Source organism: Podarcis filfolensis (assembly GCF_964270895.1).
Source record: "Podarcis filfolensis genome assembly, chromosome: 4".
NCBI lineage: Eukaryota > Metazoa > Chordata > Lepidosauria > Squamata > Lacertidae > Podarcis > Podarcis filfolensis.
Genome location: NC_139607.1, coordinates 62303691 through 62325267, shown reverse-complemented (window position 1 = coordinate 62325267; position 21577 = coordinate 62303691). Strand labels below are relative to the sequence as shown.

The 21577-nt window shown below is 41.5% G+C and overlaps 1 protein-coding gene across 5 annotated transcripts in view; it reads right to left on the bottom strand.

The window, feature by feature from the left end:
- CADM2 (cell adhesion molecule 2) overlaps positions 1-20325 on the bottom strand; it is a 365475-nt gene extending 345150 nt beyond the window's left edge. For 4 of the 5 annotated variants that reach the window (XM_083611652.1, XM_083611654.1, XM_083611655.1 and 1 more), the window contains exon 1: positions 19628-20308. In XM_083611652.1, coding sequence (XP_083467778.1) covers positions 19628-19688 — 61 coding nt within the window. In that variant the 5' untranslated portion in view covers positions 19689-20308. Of the gene's footprint in view, positions 1-19627 lie in introns of all 5 variants that reach the window. The other variant, XM_083611653.1, reaches the window with a different exon arrangement.
- Positions 20326-21577: the final 1252 nt, after the last annotated feature.

Sequence of the window (21577 nt, the reverse complement as noted above, 5' to 3'; positions counted from 1 at the left end):
CCTTCCATGCTTCTGTGTGATGAATACATGCCAAAGCCTGAAGGTTATTTATCTGACTTATTTATCTGCTGTATTTGCATACATTCCTTTCAAAAGCTTCAGATGATCATTATACAATTACTAAGGTCAAACACTGCATTTGTGGGGATGAAACAGTCGACAGTGTTCCTATTACTGCACAGGAGTGAAAGTGGCAGCTCCCAGCCTAATTTTATGTTGGCTCTGTCTAATTTCCAAAGTCCTGCAAGTGTGCAGCTCAGATCTCTGACAATGGCAATCTGTCCCCCTCCCAGAAGTCTGCAGAGTGAGAAGGGAGAAGAAAAAGGAGAGAGAGAAGCAAGTCCATATGTAGCCCCAGAAATAAAAATAGGAACAACAACAACAAAGCACAAACCAATACCTCTCTCCTGCCACCCCCCCTACAAAACATTGATCACGGTATAGGGTGTTAATCAGCCAAGGGCCTGGTTGAAGAGGAACATTTCTGCCTGGTGCCTAAAGGTACCTAATGAAGGCACCAGCCTAATAATCCGGGGGTATTCCACAAATGGGGAGCCACTACAAAAAAGGACCATTCTTGTGTTGTCACACTTCAGATTCCTTGTGGAGAAGGCACAAGAAGAAGGTTCTCGGATTGTGATTGCAGAGTCTGGGTTGGTTCATATGGACACAGTCAGTCAGTCTTTGAGGTATTGCAATCCTGAGCTGTTTAAGGCTTTATAGGTCAAACCCAGCACTTTGAAGCGCTCCTGAAAACTAATAAGCAGCCAGTGCAGTTGGGCCAGGATTGGTGTAATATGCTCAAATCATCTTGCCCCAGTGAGCAATCTGGCCACCAAATTCTGCACCATCTGAAGTTTCCAAACTGTCTTCAAAGGCAGAGTTATGTATAATATGTTTAGCCTAGAGGTTACCAGAGCATAGCAGTAGTTAGGCTATCCCTATCCAGACAGGGGTGCAGCTGAGTCACCAGCCAAAGCTGATGGAAGGGACTCCACGTTATTGAGGCCACCTGAATTATATGGTTAAAATTTACAAATAAATGTGACAGTTACTGGACAGTTTAAAGAAAAATGTATTTCCTCTTATGTTCCAGGTCAGACATAACAGTTTAGGACATTATGGTTTATTAGACTGAGACTGAGCTTTGTGTCTAAACACGTCCTCTTCTGCTTCTCTTCCCTTACACACTGTAATGCAAAATATTTTGGTGTTCGTTAAACCACAGTCTCCCCATTACTTCCAAGCTGTGAAACTGTGGTGGGGACTATCCAGGATATAAAGCCATGATTAGATTTAATAGGCAAAGCTGGTTATAACTGAATGTAGCAGTATCTGTTGCCAAGGTACCGTGGATGACTTGCCATACGACTCATCACAGTACCGTTTTATAATTTAAACACTTGGATCATCTGTTGCTCAGAAAGCACCACTAATTAACTCAAAGAAAGGGTGGTCGCCAATTCATCAATAAAGATAGAAATGTTATGAAATATTATTTCATGTTCTCTTTCAGAGTCAAAGGAGGACCAAGATTGGCCATATCAGCAGCTGCTACTATAATTAATTGTAGCAGCCTTACTCCATGGTATAATTTTTGTATTTTTATCTTTTGTTAGAATAAATCATTGTCCTAATAATAACCATATAAACCTGAATACAGACATTCTGCCACTGTGTAAAATATGCAATACTGATGCCTATTTCTGTCATCTGTCAAAAGATGGCAACTGCTCTCAAGAGAATAAAACCCACTCTAGGGATAAAAGCTATAGCGCTATCAATCCGCCCCCCCTTAAAACTCCTCAGAGACTGAATGCCAATTATGCATGAAATGCTACTGTACTTCTTCAGCAAGGACTGAATATATTTCCTTGTGAAGGAAAACAAACGTTGGCACACAGAATCTAAAGGAATCACATCTCAACAACATAGGACAAAATAATATCCCTACAGAGAAAAAAGAAAAACTTTCACCAACTTCTACAGCTAGGTTTAAGTACAGAAACCACTGTGACCAATGGACCTTTCAGTTGTAACAAACAGGAATTCAAGCTACTCCAATGGCCATAGTAATTCATTGTAAGGGCCTTGCTATGGGTATGTCCTATATGGAGAAATTTATACAAATCAGGAAAATCAAGAAGTAAAACCTATCCTGGTCTGTACCATTTCAAGATGGAGAAGAAGAGCTGTATACAATTTTCTATTGCACAAAAAATAATAATAATGTGAAATGGAGAATAGGTGTCTAGGACAAAAAGTCTAAACACTTATAAGCAGCAGCAGCACCTACCACCACTACTGTCATAAGACTACCCTCAAATGGCAGCCTGAAGTCAGAGTTCAAGAAAAAGATTTACTATTCAATTCTGATGACTATGCTATAAAAAATGATTCCTGTGCTCTTTGGCACTAATGTACGCTACTGAACACAGCGGGATATTTTACATTCTACAGGTGACAGTTCTTGTATTACTTTTGCCATTTAAGTACAAAACTATGTACTGTATACAAATCCATGCAAAACCTTTTCCATCTGACTATTTTGGTCCTGATGTACATGACAGAAAGCTGGTCTTTACCTCAACTTCCCCATCAGATTATTTGGAGAGAGAGAGAAAAAATCTCAATAAATTATTTAGCTACACATTTTGTGTTGTTGTTATAATAAAAATATGATTCTGTGCACTAGAAAGTATCATGAAGGTCTGTTGGGGGAGAGGTAGAAATTCAAAAAGTATTATACACAGAGAGAGAGCAGAAAAAACAAGTTTTAAAAACAGTTTCTGAAATCAGTAATACAATTATTTCAAAATATAGACATTTATGATTAAGAAAATTCCTGGATTATTTTTTAAAGTTTATAAACACAAAACAGCCATACATTCATTACTGATCCCATATAAGCTACTCACATGCTTCCCCCCATCACAGTAGTTTAGGTTTTGAACCATTATTCCTCCTGCCACTGTAACAGCCATCTTTTTAAAGAACTGCACACATATTACCAATAACAATCCTGCAAGGAAGGCCAGCATGATTCCTACATTATGATAGAGGGTTGAAGAGAGGGGTTTGTTGCCACACTGCAATAAATGTGACTTCCTAATAAACATACTGTAGGTAGCATAGTGCTGTATATTTCCTGTACTGCAGAATGTGTTTGCACCCTTCAGCATCAGAGGCGCCATAACTCTAAATGCAAGTTGCTGGGGCATCACAAAGAAAAGAGTGCTACTGCACTCGTGTCCTGGTTGTGGCTTTCCCACAGGCATTTATTTGACCACTGTAAGAACAGAATCCTGGACAATATGAGCATTTGGTCATAAGAAGCTGCCCCACACCAAGTCTGACCATTGCACTGGCAGCAGTTCTCTGAGGCTTCAGGCAGCACTCCGGGGCCAGCTCTACCTGATGCCAGGGGGTGAAGCTGGGACCTTTGGCATGCGAAGTGGATGCTATACCATGGAGCTACTGCCCTTCACCTGATCCAGCAGGACTCTACTTATGTTCTGGAACAGCTATTTTTTGTGTGTTTTTTTTCTGGTCTATTATAGCCCACTTAGCTCACTTATCAAGTTCTACTAGTATTTAGTTTAATCTTCCACTTGCCTTTGTTAGATATAATGTCTGTTTTTGCAAATACTAACATAAAGTCATTATGGTCATAGAAGCAAATGATTTTGTAAAAAAAAAAATTAAATATCCCTATGCATGGGAAATTAAAAAAAAAGATGAAAGGAACTGATTTATATACAGAACATCAAAGCCTGCTGGAAAATAAAACATTGTTTAGTGTTTTATCTATTGAATTACTGAAAATATATCAATGGGGAAATACCCAGAGACACACAGAAATCAATACAACCGAAAGAAGTGCTGAAATACGGCATTGCATTAAACCTGAAAAGCCAACACTGATGCTCATTTAAAGAGAAGAAGTAATCAACAATAACCTAACTTTTCCACAGTTTCAGACAGGATTCCTTCACAACTCTAGCTGGAGGGATTGAAATAGCAACTTCTTCTTTGCAAAGGATGTGCTCTGCCACTCAGCTATGGCCCTTACAAGTCCAAGTGAATATGTGATTTACTTATTCAGTAGTCAGATCCAACCATTATGGTAAAAATCAAAACCACTTGTTGGGAATATGCAATGCCAAACCCTCCATGTCTCCTATTTTCCAGGGACAGGCCCAGAATTTTGAAAGCCATCCTGGCTTCTATGTCCCCTGCCAGTGCCACCACCAAGCCTGGTTCTGAACAATTTTAGATATTCCTGATTTAAAACCAGATTTAAAATCTTAAACTTATTGCTTTCCCCCAAATAATGCAAAGGAAAACTTCAATGGAAATTAGGAAGGGTCAGATAAGTGGGAGCTACAACAAAATGTGCCAGTGTGAAATACTCAAGTTTTGTACATTACCTCAGTGAACAAATTTATAAACGACCATAGTAAACTGCTATGAATCTAAGCATATTCTGTAATGTAGTTCACATTTCATGATACTGGAAGATTATTTCTACAAACTGGCACCTGTTTCATCACTTTTTCTCAATAGATAAATATCAGAGGGGAGTATAGAGACAGCCATCACCCTAACTAACCCCTGCAGCCACTTGCAACATTTGCAGGTTTGGAAATTCCACAACTTTTGCACTACATTCAAACAGCCAAATCTTCTGTTTCTTATGAAGTAAAGATCCTAGCATGCACCCTTGGACTATCACCAAAAGAATACCACAGTTTTAGTAGGCAGCTGAATGAAATCCATAGACTGAACTGCAAGTGTTTTAAAAGATGAGTAAAAATTGCAGTTTTGGGTACAAATGTGACAGCACAACTTGAGTACTACTTTTAAAAAGCAATAACAACTAGACGGGGCTGTACATCTGCATTGCCTGGGCTTCTACATGCAAACATAACCCGCAGACATCATGGCTGTGTCCCTTTCCTCCTTAAGATCTTTTATTAGTTAAGATACTTATAGAAGTGTCACACAGATATTTCTGCTTGTTGCCACCACTAGTTCAGAATCATAAACTCATTGAATTGTAGAATTGGAAGAGACCCTGTCGCTCATCGCGTCCAACGCCCTGCAGTGCAAAGTAAAAAAGGAAAAGGACCCCTGACTGTTAAGTCCAGTTGTGAACGACTCTGGGGTTGCGGCGCTCATCTCGCTTTACTGGCCAAGGGAGCCCACGTTTGTCCGCAGACAGTTTCTCCGGGTCATGTGGTCAGCATACTAAGCCGCTTCTGGCGAAACCAGAGCAGGACACAGAAATGCCGTTTACCTTCCCGCTGGAGCTTGCACTTGACGTGCTTTCGAACTGGTAGGTTGGCAGGACCTGGGAATGAACAACGGGAGCTCACCCCATTGCAGGGATTTGAACTGCCGACCTTCCAATCGGCAAGCCCAAGACTCAGTGGTTTACACTACACCGCCACCTGCGTCCCCTATTGCAGTGCAAGAATCTCAAATAATCATGCATGAAAGATGGCCATCCAACCTCTGCTGGAAAATGCACAGTGAAGATAAGTCCATACCAGGGCTTCTTTTCAGCCAGAACTCACCAGAACTCAGTTCTAGTACCTCTCAGGTGGGTTCCAGCACCTCTCCATTGCCATTTTAAGAGAAATGGGGAGGTGTTCATGGTGCGTTCCAGCACCTCTTTTTCTAGAAAAATAGCACTAGTCCATTCCACTGTCAAACAGCTGTTACCATAAGAAAGTTCTTCTGATGTTTAGTCAGAATCCCTTTATTCTAACCTAAAACAATTGGTTCAGGTCTGACCTTCTGGAATAGGAGAAACAAGCTTGCTACATCTTCTGTGTGACAGCCTTTTACATGTTTGAAGATGGTAAACATATCTCCCCTTAGTCTCCTCTTTTCTGGACTAAACATCAATCATTTCTCAAGTCAAGGACTGGCATGGCTCCAAAGAATGTGTGGTGGAGGCAGGGGCCAGGAATATGGCCCAGGAGAGCAGGCCAGCAATTTATGGGGCTTGGTACCACCTGCAAAGAGTAACAGAAGCACCAGTTGGATTAAAAAGGAATCATGTTTCACTTATTCCAACAGCAATAGGGACAAATGCATAGGAAAGGAGCTTTGACAGGACAGTAAGGAATGAGGCTGTTATGGCCATGAGAAGGGGCTTCAATCAAATAAATCTATGCCTCTTGCCACATTCCTACATGAGGAAAGTAGACTGTAAACTATTGATCCTTAGCTGATCAAGATGGTGCCACAGAACATGAACAGAAAGAATCAATTTACACCTGCAAATCCTTGTCTCTGCTATTTTCCATGATCCCAGTTGAAATCTTAAGCCAGGGTAACTCTGTTGTGTCTTGTTGTTAATAAACTATGTTTACTTATTTTTTAATGTTAATCAATCTTGGATTAATGAATATGGAAATTTAATTGATTAACAGTGCAATCTCATACATGTCTACTCAGAAGCCCTGCTGAGTTTAATGTGGCTTACTCCCAGGTAAATGTGTACAGGATCGTAGAACATTTCAGTGAAGTGACATCCCTAGTAATTATACAACTAATTTCAAGGTGTAAAATACACAGTGTTCTTTCCAACTTCAACTGCATTCCACCTCACCATGCCAGCTGTTATTTACATGTAGTGTATGTAAAAGTCAGAAAGCTGAAAGAAAACTATTGTTAAAAGATAGCAATTACTTATGCCAAACAACAACAAAAAAGACAATGTAGCCAAATTCTTTGTTGGAAAAGAAAGTGATGTTCAGAAATAAGCCAGAAGAATTCAGCTAAGATACAAAGATGAAAGAACAGCACCACCTAGTTCCCTACCTAAAAGTTTCCAAATATATTACAGTGACAGGCTTTTACTTCTGCAAACTCGTTTCAAGAGCCTAGATATTATTGCTTGTTTTATGTCTAAATAATATACTGTAACATCCAATAGCAAGCTTGCCACTCTTTAGCAAATAGTGTATATAAAATAGATCCAGAAAATACTGTTAAAATGAAATGAGGCACAACCTTTAGCTACAAATTCATCTTTGTGTGTGCATAAGGCAGGGTTACTATATTTCCCTTTTTCTGTAAATTAGGCTTTCAATATGCATGTTTAAAAGGGGGAAATGCTTCTTTAAAAACCTATACTATACCTTATAAAACCAATGCTTTCTCCAATGCAGACATTTTGAAAACAAGCAGATGCAAAATAGCTTTCCAGAGCCTCACAAATCTTCTAAGAATACTGAAAATATCCAAAGTATATAAAGAAGAACATGATTGTTTTATGAATTTTTGAAATGTACTTAGCTATGCCCTTTGACTTAGAGCACAAATTTGCACTATCATAATGTTGTGCCCTTATAATTAAAACTTATTCCAGAGTGAAAGTTTTCAGCTTGTACAGATTTTTGTGGAGTTGTCCCCTGATGCTCACATAGGTCCCAAATAAAACAATGTGTGTGCACCTATATATTTTCTTGTGAGAGGTGGACTGTGGCAAAGACATATGAATTCCTGAATCCTGTAGCATTTTGTACTCATACAGAGGATCTAGTACTGAAGTTGACAAACTTTTTAGGCCAATGGCAGTCTACTGGCAGTCACAAAATATCTGTCATGGGGGTGTGACATTCTGGGGGGCAGTGTATGAGAGGCCTAGCCAGTGCAAGCAGCTCTCATGGATTGTGGATCTTTGAGGGGATATTTATTGTTGTGGATGTGGTGGGGGGATTACCAAAACAAAAAAAAATGCTCCTGGCAGACTGGGAATATACCCTCACCCACCCAAGTTTAAGATGTAACTAAGTTTTAATAATAAAGAAAACTGTAACAAAATAACTTAATGAGAGAAACTAAATACAGTAACATGAGGCAAGTCTGAGGCAAGAAGAGGCAGTTGGTCCCTCTTAACTGACATTCTTAACTAAACACACACACTGTAGGAAGAGGCAGATTCCGGAGCAAAACACAGAAGCCCCGCCCACCAGATACCAAGCGCTCTACTATTCAAATTAGGCCCCAGTGTTTTTCTTACATTACTGAAACCTGTTTTATGTGCAATAGGAGGTAGTAGTGGACACAATGGTGCCTGGAGCTACTGCACTGGCAAACCCTGCAGTCTGTTCATTCATTCAAATATGAATAATTCAGTTTTCACCCTCCATTGAACTCTCAATAGAGCACACAATAAGATTCCCCATCAAATATAAATCATTAGAATCCAAAACAGTAGACTCAAAGTCATTCAAACAGCAATAATACCACCACAACAGAATAATTAGCTCTCTCTCTTCCACTGATCACTGAAAGCCATTTTAAAACAGCAGGATTTTTTACTTAAATATAGGTCGGGGGGGAACCATTTTAGTTTTCAGAGAGCATATCAATGACATGGTGTTCCACAACTAAAGCAAACCTACATCTTACTGCCATTACTGGACAATCCAAATTGATAGTCCATGTATATGTTTGTCCCTCAGCAGATTTAAGAATCCCTCTCCTGGGAGGGAATAATGGAGGCAACATATCAGACTATATCTTAAGCAGCCATTTCTAGCACTTTCTCACATTCAAACCAGAAAAGTATAGTTTCCATTAAATTGAGCAACTGTCCTGTTAATTCCACTACTGCTTTTATTTCACAATAATTGCTTAGAACACATAACATTTTTCTCACTCACAAGGCTAAAGTTTATTTCCCCTTCAATGCTGCCTTAACAACTTCATAATTCACAGAAGCTGTTCCATTTTCCAGCAATATTTTGGTCACCGTTTTGTTTTTGGTATTACTTTGATAATTTCTCAGTTATACTACTAATATATAGTTATGTTTTCATAGTCATTAGTGCCATTACATACTGCTGTTAACTTTGCACATAAGAATATAAACTGTTGTTCCTTAAGCAGCAAATAAAGAATGCCATGCAATGCCTTTAGCCTTCTATTTTTATTTTTTTTAGTGACATTCAGCTGTAGTACCATTAAAAGTAATCTCACATTTATGTTGTTGTTACTAGTAGGTATACATTTTTCTTGAGTCTAGTAAATACAACCAAAGTATGTGGTATTAAAAATGGGAAGAACAACATGGCTTTTATGACGGCTTTGAGATTTGTTTCATCATAAAGAGGAAAACACATTTGAACTATTATTACGCTACAGTAGTACAATAGCTAGCAATACAACACACCACAAATATAAATGCATGATATGGTCGTTTTCACGTGAAACTATGCAAAGTTCAACAGGATTTCACTTAAGTAATACATTACAAACAACAACCGCAAATAGCTCTCAGGTGTTTCTTTTAAGCTTTACAGTGCATATAGCAGGTGTAGACAACTTGTGTTCCAAGAGCTGCGTCTAGTCCTAACTGCATGTGACCCTTTGACAAATTTCAAAACCTCTCTGCCTGGGATCAGTTTAGACCTCTGATAAGGGGCAGCTGAGCTGTCCCATTCTCAATGGGGGAAAGAGGGAAAGAGAGAAAAGCAGCACTCCTGCCTACTTCTTACTATGGACACTGCTGCCTTTAGTCCCACTCACAGCCTCCCTTTTCAAGCTCACATACAATGCAGTAGACTGAAAGCACAAGGACCATTCACCACTCCCCAAGGCCATCAGAGAATCCCAGGTATAAATCACTCATGGACCATGCAATTTTGAGCAAAGCAAGACCAGGCTAACATTAAATGAGTGAGGTTGGGATGCTGCAATGTGGGGAAGAACAACTGCCCAACTTCCCCATAAAAGGGTCAGCTGCACTGAGGGAAAAGAGAGTGGTGATGATTCATTGAAACTTACAGGGATTAAGGCCAGGCTGACAGGCTATAATCTCTTCTGCTCTTCACTGTTGTTGCCACAGAGAGTCCCGGAATGTAGGATGCCCAGCTGCAACCAATCAAGATTCCCTGGCAGTCCTCTGCATTCTGGATGATACTAATCCTTCCATTTAGTATAAGCGGAATCTGCAATAAAATTTTGCTGTGTATACTTCTGTCCTAGCATCCAAGCTCATGTTCAGGGTTCTAGCCAGACATTCCCTCTTCTCCCTGCTTCGTTTTCCATTTTTATTTTTCAACCAACACAACATTCCCTGGCTAGTGAACAGCTCCAGTTCTTACTGCTCTGGGTTCTTTCTTTGTCAGGGGTGGGCTGGCGAGGAGTATTATTATTATTATTATTTATTTATTTCTGTAAACTGTAGGATTCCCTTGAGCATGCTGGTACCTTTCTCTTGTTTTTCAGTAGCCTTGTTTTGGTTACAATGACATGTAACCTCAATTTGTTATTAGAGGGAATGATTACCATTTGTAAAGTGCCCCCCCCCCCCCGTTAGACTGACTTTACTCCCACAGCTTGTAATAACTGGATCACAATGGCTATTGCAATAGAAGAAAACTTACTGGTTAGACTTTTAGCTGTCATAAAATAACAAAAACTTAATACCATGAACAAAAAGGTTTTTGGTGCAGCAGATGAATATTCAGATGAATTACATCTAATTCAGAAACTCATTTCTTATGTTCCCAACTAATTAGTCTGGTCTTTTCCTAGTTAGGAAATAATCACAGCAGTCTCTTGCCATATTGTGTGGCAGGAATAGAAACAGGTCCACTAACACACTGATAATCCAGCAGATGTAGGTCAGTTTGGTATTTTCCATTTGTTCAGATATTTATCCCTAAGCATCTACTGCAACTGACACTGTGAGGTAATTTGTCCTTAAAAATTCTCAGAGCTGTCAGACATTTTTAAGCTCTGGGACACAGAGCTTTGCTAAGTAGAAGTAGACTTCAGGCTCACAAAATATTGTTTCATAAAACAATATATTCTTGGGATAAATCATGGCCTGAAAGCACTTTGTCGATAGAAAGAACTATTTTAAAATGGGATGGGGTAATAAAAAAATAATTAAAACTATTAATGAGTGGGAACATTAAATATACCACCTTTATGTTTGAATTAGAAGTTACAGAAACTTTTCCATTGCCCAATATGCACAGTATATAAACTATGGCACTCCAATGTACTCAAGGATATTTTGGTTTTCCATTTGGGAAAATAGGGGGAAATATAAAGGTTTTAAATATAAAGGTTTAAAATACAAACTAGCCACATTAAGGAAATACTTATTATCTGCTCTTAGAATTTTTTGTACATCTTGGTGCTATCATATAGTAACAGAATATACTATTTTTGGCATACTTAGAATTATTCATTCCTGTAACGTAATTAAATTATGGTAATAAGTTCAGATAATTATATATATATATATATATATATATATATATATATATATATATTATTCAATGTCATTCATTCATTCTACCCAACAAATATTTTACAGTGCAATGCTATCCATGTCTACTAAAAATCATTCCGACTGAATTCAATACAATTTACTAGATAAATATGTATAAGATAGCAACCTTAGTAACTATAGACAAATGTATCATCTGTCTCAATTTTATTTATATCCTTGCTCTATTCCAGTAAATATAGCATTGAAAATAATACCATAATTCAAGGTAATTTTCTAAATCCATGCTGGCAAGAACTATAGCTTCATACTCATGAACTTTCACTTTGGGTTTCATGCACTTCAAAAAACTGAAGGTTTACATCAATTGAAAGAAGTTTCAACCCCTTTTACTTCCTTGTTTCTTGATTTCCTCTGCATGTATTTTCAAAGTCAGTTCCTTTCCCTTGATGCCGAAGACACAGAAATATGAGGCAAATAAGCAGCAAAGGGATTTAAATGTTATGTTGCAAAAAGGTCTTCCTACCATGATACAGAACACACTTGGCAGATTCCCAGTTTTGATCAAATACCTCAAAATTTTCTGGCATATGTAATATTTTAAAATACTTTTTTACAATATTAAATCCTAACATTTATGGTTGATTAGTAATCCAAAAACAGTAGCAATGCTATCATAACTAATACTGCTGTGTTAGACTCTTATAATATTCACAGCTATTATTTCAGAAGCAAGTCAAAACAACCTTCTTAGTTTAAGGTCATGTTTTTTTTAACAAAAAAATCTCAATAAACTTATTTTGTTTTCTTTCATCTGTGCACACAAAAAATCTATTTCTCACCTATGTCCTAAAAATAGAAGTCTACAAAAGACCACTGAAGATTGGTTTTAAAGCACCATGGGGACAGTTTAATGCATTAAATCAGGCTAAAGTGAATTTAAGGAGACTCATTTATTTGATATTTTGATTTATAGGGTATTTTTTTTCTGCCCAAAGCCCCTTCCTCACCCTCAGAGTGGCTTAAAATCCAATGGCATATGGACACAGATGGCTTCCCAATGTCCCCTAGGAATTTTCTGGCCGATATGATACGAGGTGTACTCAGCAGTTTCTGCTAACTGAAACATGTACAGTGGTACCTTGGGTTAAGAACTTCATTCTGGAGGTCTGTTCTTAACCTGAAACTGTTCTTAACCTGAAGCACCACTTTAGCTAATGGGGCCTCCTGCTTCCGCTGTGCCGCCACTGCACAATTTCTGTTCTCAACCTAAAGCAAAGTTCTTAACCCAAGGTAATATTTCTGGGTTAGCGGAGTCTGTAACCTGAAGGGTATGTAACCTGAAGCGTATGTAACCCGAGGTACCACTGTAGGTGGTTTGATATACTTTCTGTATGACTACATAGATAGCTGAGGGCAGGACTACCATAGGGTGGTTTCCAGTTATTCAAGGTGAAGTGCAAACTCTCCTGTGAAACTTCCATGAAGTTCCCAGATAATCTAAGGGGTTGAAGAGCAACCTTGGTCTTACAGCTCAAAAGTGCCTCTGAACATTGGCTAGGTTCTCTGAAGTTGGAAAAAGAAATCAGTTCAGGAAGCTTTTTGTATATATCTGCATAAACCTTTTCCATTCAGATGCATACATATAAAAATAAAGTAGCATGTACTGTAAAATATACTTATCCACTTACTGTTGATTCACAGCTCCTATTAATTTAGGCCAGGGGTGGGGAATCTTTAGTCTCCAGGTGTTGCTGTACTACAACTCTCATCAGCCCCAGCAAACATGGCTAGGATGATGGGAGCTGTAGTTCAGCAACATCTGGAGGGCCAAAGTTTCCTGATCCCTGATTAAGGCCAATGATGCTTTTGTCCAGTATCTCCATTCTGTAGTGACCAGAGAATCCCATTTGGCTCAACAATGTTTTCCAAGGAAGATGAAGGCACCAAACACAAATAGTAACTTCATTTTACCCTATCTAAATGCACTGCTCTGTTCTGTCTCAAGTCCAAGTGCTGCTCATAGAGAGAGGGTACCAAAGAGGTGACACTTCGAATGTGGACGAATAAGCAGCACTCAGTGTGTGTCATTCATGAACAAGAATAATACAGTACAGAGACTATATATGTACAAGAAGGAGTTATTTTGGGGGTAATGCACTTGATAGTTTAATATAGGAACACCTCAGTGCTCTATATAATAGAGACATGGTCCTCTCCTTCAGCTCACCCCATGGAAACCAACCAAAAATTGACACTTCTGCCCCAGCCAAAATGATAACCAGCAACTCAGCTCTTATCATGGCAAAGACAGCATCTGCATGTCCTCAAAGGGATGCAACATTATAAAAACCTAACAATAAACCTACAATTGTTGCCTTCACTGCCTACAATCTCATTTACTAAAAGTCTTTATGGATATTTCAGGGAGCTAATAGTCAAAGAGGCAGAAGTTGAATCAACTTCCTTTCACACTTTACTTCCTTCAGGAAGGAAAGTAACAGACAGCCTAAATTCTGACATTAGCTGAGACCAAATTTTCAACTTGCAAATGAAAATATAGAATAAGCATAGTGCCCAAGGTATGACCATAGTGTAGCCATAACCTTTAGAATTCAGCATTGTAACCAGTAGCCCAGAAGTCCTTGGGGGATACATTTTCAAAGCCATGAACTATGTTGTTCTTAATGCTCCCTTTTCAAAAAGAAGTTATCATTGCAAATGAGGAAAACTCTAGGTATCTCAACAGGATAACTGATCTCTTCCAGCATGCCAACTAATCCTAAGAATTCATCTCTCATATTATAGCAATGGAATATAAAAGGAGGTAGTCATAAGAACAAAAGTTAACATACAAGCAAAACACATTTCTCACATTTTTCTGACAAACAACTTCGGGATTTAATAACACAAATGTATTTAGAGTATAATTTTCACAGTGTTCAACGTTAGTGATTCAGAACTTATTCTGTTGCATTTACCATCAAAAGGACAACATATTTTGGAACTTTTTATTCTGCAAAAGCTTCAACAACATTAGTTGTGCAGCAAAATTCCAAGTTATCATTATACTATTCAAATCAACGTGATAAGAAATGCTTTTTCTTTTTTCTAAATTACTTGCTAAAATTTTCAAGAGGAGTGAGATTATTGCTGGGATGTTTTGCATTTGAGAGATGAAAAGTAACCCCAAACCCAGAGCTAGTAATGGTAATGTGTAGATGCAACAACGATAAGAGTCACATTTCAACAAGGAGATGCAGCTTTAGTGAACTGAATGGAACTTACTTTGGCTAATAAAATTTCACCTGAAAGGTCAGGGTTGAAAAAAGGGTAAGCAAAGCAGGAGTTCAAAAATATAAACTGCAAACACTATGAAAAGAAATAACAACTGAAGAAAAATACCCAAAAGAGACATATTTAATGGCTAGTTATATTAGTTCTAACAAATCTGTAAAAGAAAATAAGTGTTTTCACTTATGACATGAGAGTGTACTCTTGCTAATTTACGTCACTGGTAGTGCTGTAATGATTGTTCTCTGTACATATATTTTATTCTAATAAATATTCTTCAAGTTAATAATTGTTCTCTTGTATGTCTGTATACTCCCTTAAATATATCCTCTTACTTGGAAGTACCCCTTGAAATCTGAGCTAACTTTCAAGTAAACATGCAATACTGTATAAGATGTTCCTTCCATTTTTTCAAAAATTTTACAAATCCAGAGTTGCTGCTTTAAATTTCAAATACTTTTATTTTTCATTGATATTAAATGCATGCATTGGTTAACAGGAAAAACTGTACCTTTTCCATATATAGAATACAAAAAAGGATTTTGTTTGTTTGTTTATGGAATATAAAAACCAACAAATGTAACATATACAATTAATGCTAAAGGACAACTGATGTTATTTTACACCTTCTATTTATAAAGAAACAAAATGGAATTCATGCAGGGAGGGGGATGTTTAGCTCTAACATCACATTAAAATATGCTGCCATGTATTTGGCAAATTTTGCTTCATACAAAAGTACTAGAAACAGATCAAATAAGTTTAAATATTGCCTACTTCAGGATATTGTGAAGACCACAACACAGTTATTTTAAGGCACAATATTGTGTATAGAGTGCATTAAAGCCAATTCATTGTTCCTGCTTATTTTTAAACAGAAGAAAAAATATGTTTCTGATTTTACAGACTCATCAGCAAGATGTTTTGAAAAGACATATCACGATCAACCTCAAACACGATTATTAGCTAGTCATCTACTGACAATCATTCAGTGAAAATTTCACTTCAATCACACATTTTCTCAAGGAACTGTAGGAATTGCTCTGAAATATTTACTCAGTGCCAGTGAAGTATTGAGTGTAACAGCTTCTGCATCTAATACAGTGCTATCCAGTTCTCACAAAAGCACAGCACATTAAAGCATTAGATGCCATTTGCATTATCACACAGCAGGGGGCTACAGCAGCTACAATTCTAGCACTTCTGTACACATGAAGTACAGTAAAATATATTTACTGCTGCAATTTCATAGTATGTATTATGCAATACATAGCTTATGGAAATATGCTACTAACCTAACGACTGCTTTTAGTTTATGCAAGTAAACTTATGGTTGATTTTATACAGTTGGTAAAATATCTAGCAATTCCAATGATTTTGCTTTGCAAATTTATAAAACCAAAATAATATATGTTAAGCTTAAGTGTCACCATGGGGGAAATAAAACTTAGGCTGTAGAATGGTTAGGTTGAGATATGTGGGTGGGGCTACACTCACATAATCATGAATATTCACTGCAATTATGGGGAAGAAACTATCTACACACTCATATTAAAATCTAGGAAAGAAAGAATGCTTTCCCCAGCTTCACTAAGAAAAACCATACTGTCATTTTTTTATATCCATACCAATATCATTAACTGATGTGATGAAGTTATTTAAGTACGTATTTTATACTTTCTACAAATGCTACCTGTCACTTAAAAGGCTTTGTCAGTCTTTCCAGAAGCTGAGCACCCATTATCTCCTCGTAGTGTTGACTGATTGTCATAGCTGGCCTCATGGTTAAGAGAAGTGGTTCTAATAAAGCCAGATTTCCACATTGACCACCTTGATTATGCAGCCCCAAATCAAAATCAAGATTACACCAGTACACTACACATTTCTAAAAGTATAATAATAATAATAATAATACAGATTTACATTTCAAAAGATTTGGATTTCAGGTGGGGGGGTGAACTGTTTTAGTAGGCATCTACTAGCAAAATTAGATTTGGGGTGGATTTGAGTTGTTTCACTCTTTATATAGAAAACACATCCTCCAGAACAGCTACTATAGTGGGGTGACAAAACGCACGAAGGAAAGGCCAATGGAACTTTCAACTGATAAAATGGAAAGTTTAGAAAGCAAATTAATCTGGCAGAATTAGCTATATTTTCTATACAAGAATAATAGCGTCCACAGTACATTCGCCAAACCTGATATTAATGTCAAACTAGTTGTGGGGGAGACAGACTATGGAGTTTTCAGCATAATAGGAAGTGTCTAAAAATGTACCTACTGGATGTACCATACTGTCCTTATCAATGTGCATTTATTTCCTGTGCCATCATTGTTTGACTTCAATCCTACAAAGGAGGGCTCAAAACAGGGCACACTACTCAGTCCCTTACATATGCAGAAATATTCAGTTGCATAAAGAGGAAGGCCAGGCAAAGTGCTTTTAAAAGCAGCCTTCTCAGCTACAGTTTGTAAGACTGAATGTTTGAGCTGCTGTTCTTCTTGCCAGCTGTTGCTGAAAATAAAAAAGGGAAGGTTTACCCAAAAATGAGAACACCCCACATTTTTTAAATATAGGGAAAGTACCATGTAGGTGATGTAACAAGAAATATGACATTCTCTATCCTATATGAAAAGGCCCAGCTTGGTTACCTTCATGCACACAACCAAAAATGCATGGCATTTTTCTGTTACCTGATGCTGCCTGCAGTGGTGCAATCTTTTTCCTGGCACAACCACTGAACTGCTCTGTTATTTTAAAAAATGGACAAATCTAGGCAGAAAAATAAGATTTTACACTGACTGTTTATTATTAAACACATGATGCACTGAATGCAGCGGACAGCATCCTAAAAATATCAAGTTTTCCTTCAACAGTAGCAACCATAATCATACTGATAAGAAAAATCAATAAAGGGAGCTTCCCCGTTTTGCAGCAAAGAGAATCAACAATTCACATGGAAATTTAACAGTAAGAGAGGCAACCCTCTACATGTGCCACCTGCCAGATTCCCCAATAAATAATCCCACACAGTAGCACCACAGCAGCTCCTTGTACTATGCCAGTCCCAGCAGCTCACACAGATCGGTAAGGAAAGCAAATAGCCAACCGTATAAAATCATTGCAGCCACCAAATGAAATCATTCCACCTCCTTTCAGCACTGCTTTTTAAAAATCCTGCTTGCTCAGAAGATGAAGCAGGGGTTGCAGGCTTCAAAATACAACAGTCACAGACTCACTTAAAAGGTTACCTCTCCTTTCGGAGGTGGGGTGGGTAGGAAGAAAAAGCTTCCCCTGCCTGTTCTGAGACCTCATCTCATGCTACAGCAAGTGCACAGAGGCATGAAATACAATAAACTTTATAACACTGCTACTGAAGAAGACGGTGGGGGTAATGCCACAAGGTCATACTTGGCTCTTTCTGAATTCCCTATACACAGAACGATTGAGACAATTCTTTGCCCCCGGCCATCCTGATGGGGTGGGGAAGCCAACCATCCTGAGAAAAACATGGGGAAGTTGCTGGTGCTTGCTGACCTCATTTACAGCCTCCAAAAGCTGTCTAGATGATTCTTAAGACTCTGGAGTCCTTCGTCCTGACACATTTGGGCATCTAGCTACCCCATCCTCCCCTGCCCGTGGGAAAGGGAAGGGGGTAGCAATAGCATCTCTCCCCCCCCTCCAATACTCAAACACTGCAGCCATAAAGGCACACATACACACTCACTCACTCACACACACACACACAGGCACGCACATCCATTACCCTCATTGCACATTCCAGCACCATGACCACATTCTCTTAACAGCATCAGGAACAACGGAATCTCTAAGCTGGCTCCCTAACACACATTGCTGATTTAATTTGATTTTCAAGGTGGTGGGTGGTGAGGGAGATGGTGATGGGAGCTGGAAATAAACCACCACCTACTTTACATCCACATATTTCCACAACCATCCATTTGCATAACGACAGTCGCTTGTACATCTCGCCCCCCCCCCCCGCGCGCGCCACTACAATTGTTACATTTCACTTGTGAGGCATAGGACTGGAGCCATTGGTGCAGACATAAGGAACAAGGGGACAAATATAATCCAGCCTCAAAGGGAACTGTGAGGATACATTCCATATTGGAGGTTATGCCGAGGTGGGGTGCGCGCGCGCGGGGGGGGGGGTGAGAGATAGAGAATAAAGGTTTAGGAGACCTAGCTCTGCACATCTTTAAGTCTCCAGTAAGCCACGCATGTACAGCCTTCTTCGAGCCTCCTCTTTACCAGCGCTCAGCTTTCAAGCATTTTACTCTCTCTTCCTCCCCCCCCCCCCACGGGATGGTGTTGCAGTGCCCACGTTGTTCCTCTCGCTGCATCGCCCTTCTCACTTTTATAGACATAGGCGATGGGGTGAAAAAGAGTGGCTGGAGGGAAAGGGTACGAGGAGTTGAAACCGAGGTGGGGGGGTGCTGCAAGACTCTCAGGGGACGGGAGGGAAGGACTTTCAGGAGCGGGCAGGGAAGGATTAATGTTTGTGCAGCACTTTAAGGATGGCAGGCTCTGTACAAGTGGCGGGGCTGGAGGCTAGGAGGTGCTGGTGGAAGAGGAGGAGGAGGAGGAGAGAGCGAGAGAGAGCGCCGAAGGGTGATGGATAGACGAAAGACGGCGGGGGAGGGGGGCGCACGGGAGAGGAGGGATGGGAAACCAGGAGGAAGCGAAGGGAAGAGATAAAGGGGGAAGGAAGCCCAGGATTACAGAACCCAGACGGGAGGGAAAGGAGCTTGCGGGCGGGCAAGGGGGGGAGGGGGAGCCGAGAGACGCGAAGACAAATGAGGGGCAGGCTGGGGGCAAGTCTCCAGAGAGGGGGGGGGGGGAGAGGAGGCGACAGGAGGAGGGAATGAGGTCGAGCGAGGAGTCTTTCCAAGGCGGCGAGGAAAGAGCACAGGGTGCCCCTCCGCCCCACGACGACCCCACCTCAGCCTTGGCACACACGTCGCAGCCAGAAGTTGGGCGCGAGCGGGGGGCCGAGAGGCGGCGGCGGCGGCGGCGAAGTGGGCACAGGCGGGGGTGGTACCTTGTATGAGGATCCCGCAGAGGCTGTATAAGCGCAAGACGACGCTCGGTTTCAGCCGCATCCTGGGGGTTTCCCTCGGGCTGGTTGGGCGCGAGGCAGAGAATCCCGCAGCAGCTGCTGCTGCTGCGACCGCTGTTCCCTCTCTCTTCCTCTTCTTCTTCTTCTTCTCCTCTTCCTCCTCCTCCTCCTCCTCTCGCCGGGCTCGTCCTCCCCCCAGCAGGAGCCGCCTCCGCCGCCGCCTCCGCCGCCGCAGTGTCTCCCTCAGCCTATCCAGCGGGGTGAAGAGGAGGACCAGGGTCGCGCGGGGGTGCAATGGGGGCGGGCGGCGGCGACGGCGGCAGAAGCGGCGGCTGGCTTCGCCCTCCTCCTCAGTTCGCCCCCCAAGCCCGTCCTTCCCTCGGTGGGGGGCACGCGGCTGCACACTTCCTCCCTCGCTCCTTCCTCGCCAGGAGTCGGCTGCCCCTTTCTGGAAACACCGGCCAAAGCTCCCTTCTTCGGCCGCCCCTTCTCCGGCCGGTCCGGGTGCTGAGGAGAGACGGGCGGGCAGCTGCGGCGCTCGCCTTCCTGCTGCTTCGCACGCTGCCTCTCACCTCAGCTCGCAGGGAGACTGCTCCGCTACACCAGCCGCTTTCCCAGCTCTAGACACAAGGGCAATCTCAGCGCGCGCACCTCCTCCTCCTCCCTCCCCCCGCCACAATGACCCCTCCTTTCTCCTACAGGACTCCGCCCCTTTCCCCGGCACGTTTCTCTCTCTCTGAATAGCCACGCCTCTAACTTGCCGAGCCATGCCCCCTCGCCGGGCTTTGGACCTACCCCCCGGCACATTTTTTTTATTTTTTGCACAGCCACGCTCTCTTTAGCGTCCTCCCCCTTTCGCAGCCAGAGCCTGACAGGCAGCTGCGGCTCTCCAATAGGAGAGGGTCTATCCTGCGCTGCTAACCTGTCAGCGGGCAGCACCGATGCAAGAGGAAAGCTGATGAGTGAGTTCTGGGGACGGCAGGGGGGGAGGGGGGTGTCCGCGTGTGAAGGGGACTTATTGCTTTGCAGTGCCCGCCCTCTTTGTCTCAACTTTGGACTGGCATTTGCCTGAGCCTATGAGGATTGCAAGCGGGATGTTTCCTTGCCAGCCAATGAGCGGTTTGGGGAAAAGAATAAAAAGGTGTGGGGAGGTGGAAAGAGGGAAGTCGCTGTCCAAAGGTAGTTCTGAAAGTGGCCGCTTCTCTCGACTTGCGAGCACCCGGCGGGCTGAAGACGGCGCCCGCTTGAAAGCAGCGGCGGCGGCGGCGAGAGCGTGCGTGCGAGAGAGCGCTTGGGAAAATGGGTCACAACTCAGGCAGCCAGCAGCGGCAGCAGCAGCCGATTCTTACAAGGATAATTCGCTATGTGCGTAGCTAAAGAGAGGGACGGGCAGAAGACTACGGGCACTGCTGATCGGCAGACGTGATCCAATCAGCTCTGGGGAGGTGCGGGGCGGGGCAGTGGATGACAGATTGCCAAACAAGTAAGAGGCACGTGTGGAAGAACCAGGGAGAGCAGCAGAAATGCCAGGAACGGACATGAACTGCGCAGGGACGGACCCCGGAAGAAAGCACAGCACCTGCGCTCCGCCGATCCTCTCCTTCTCACGCCGCGCTGCTGATCCTTTCCTCGCGTGCTAACTTCGCCTGTATCCCCCATACCGCTTCTCACGCCCATGTAGGTATGAAGGCGTGGACTTGCTGCCAATTTAAAGTTACATTTCTGCGATGCTCTTGCTACTCCTCCGGAACTTGACTGTGGAGTCATAATTTGGATTTACACTGGCGTGAAGGATTTAAAGAGGTGCAGTCTGGTCCACTGGGACAAATGGAGGACGCCCCCCCCCCAACTTCAGGTTGGCCTCTGTCTGCTCCCACCTGCCTCCCTTCTGATTTACACGCAGCTCAGGAGGGGGCCCTGGATTTCAGCTCC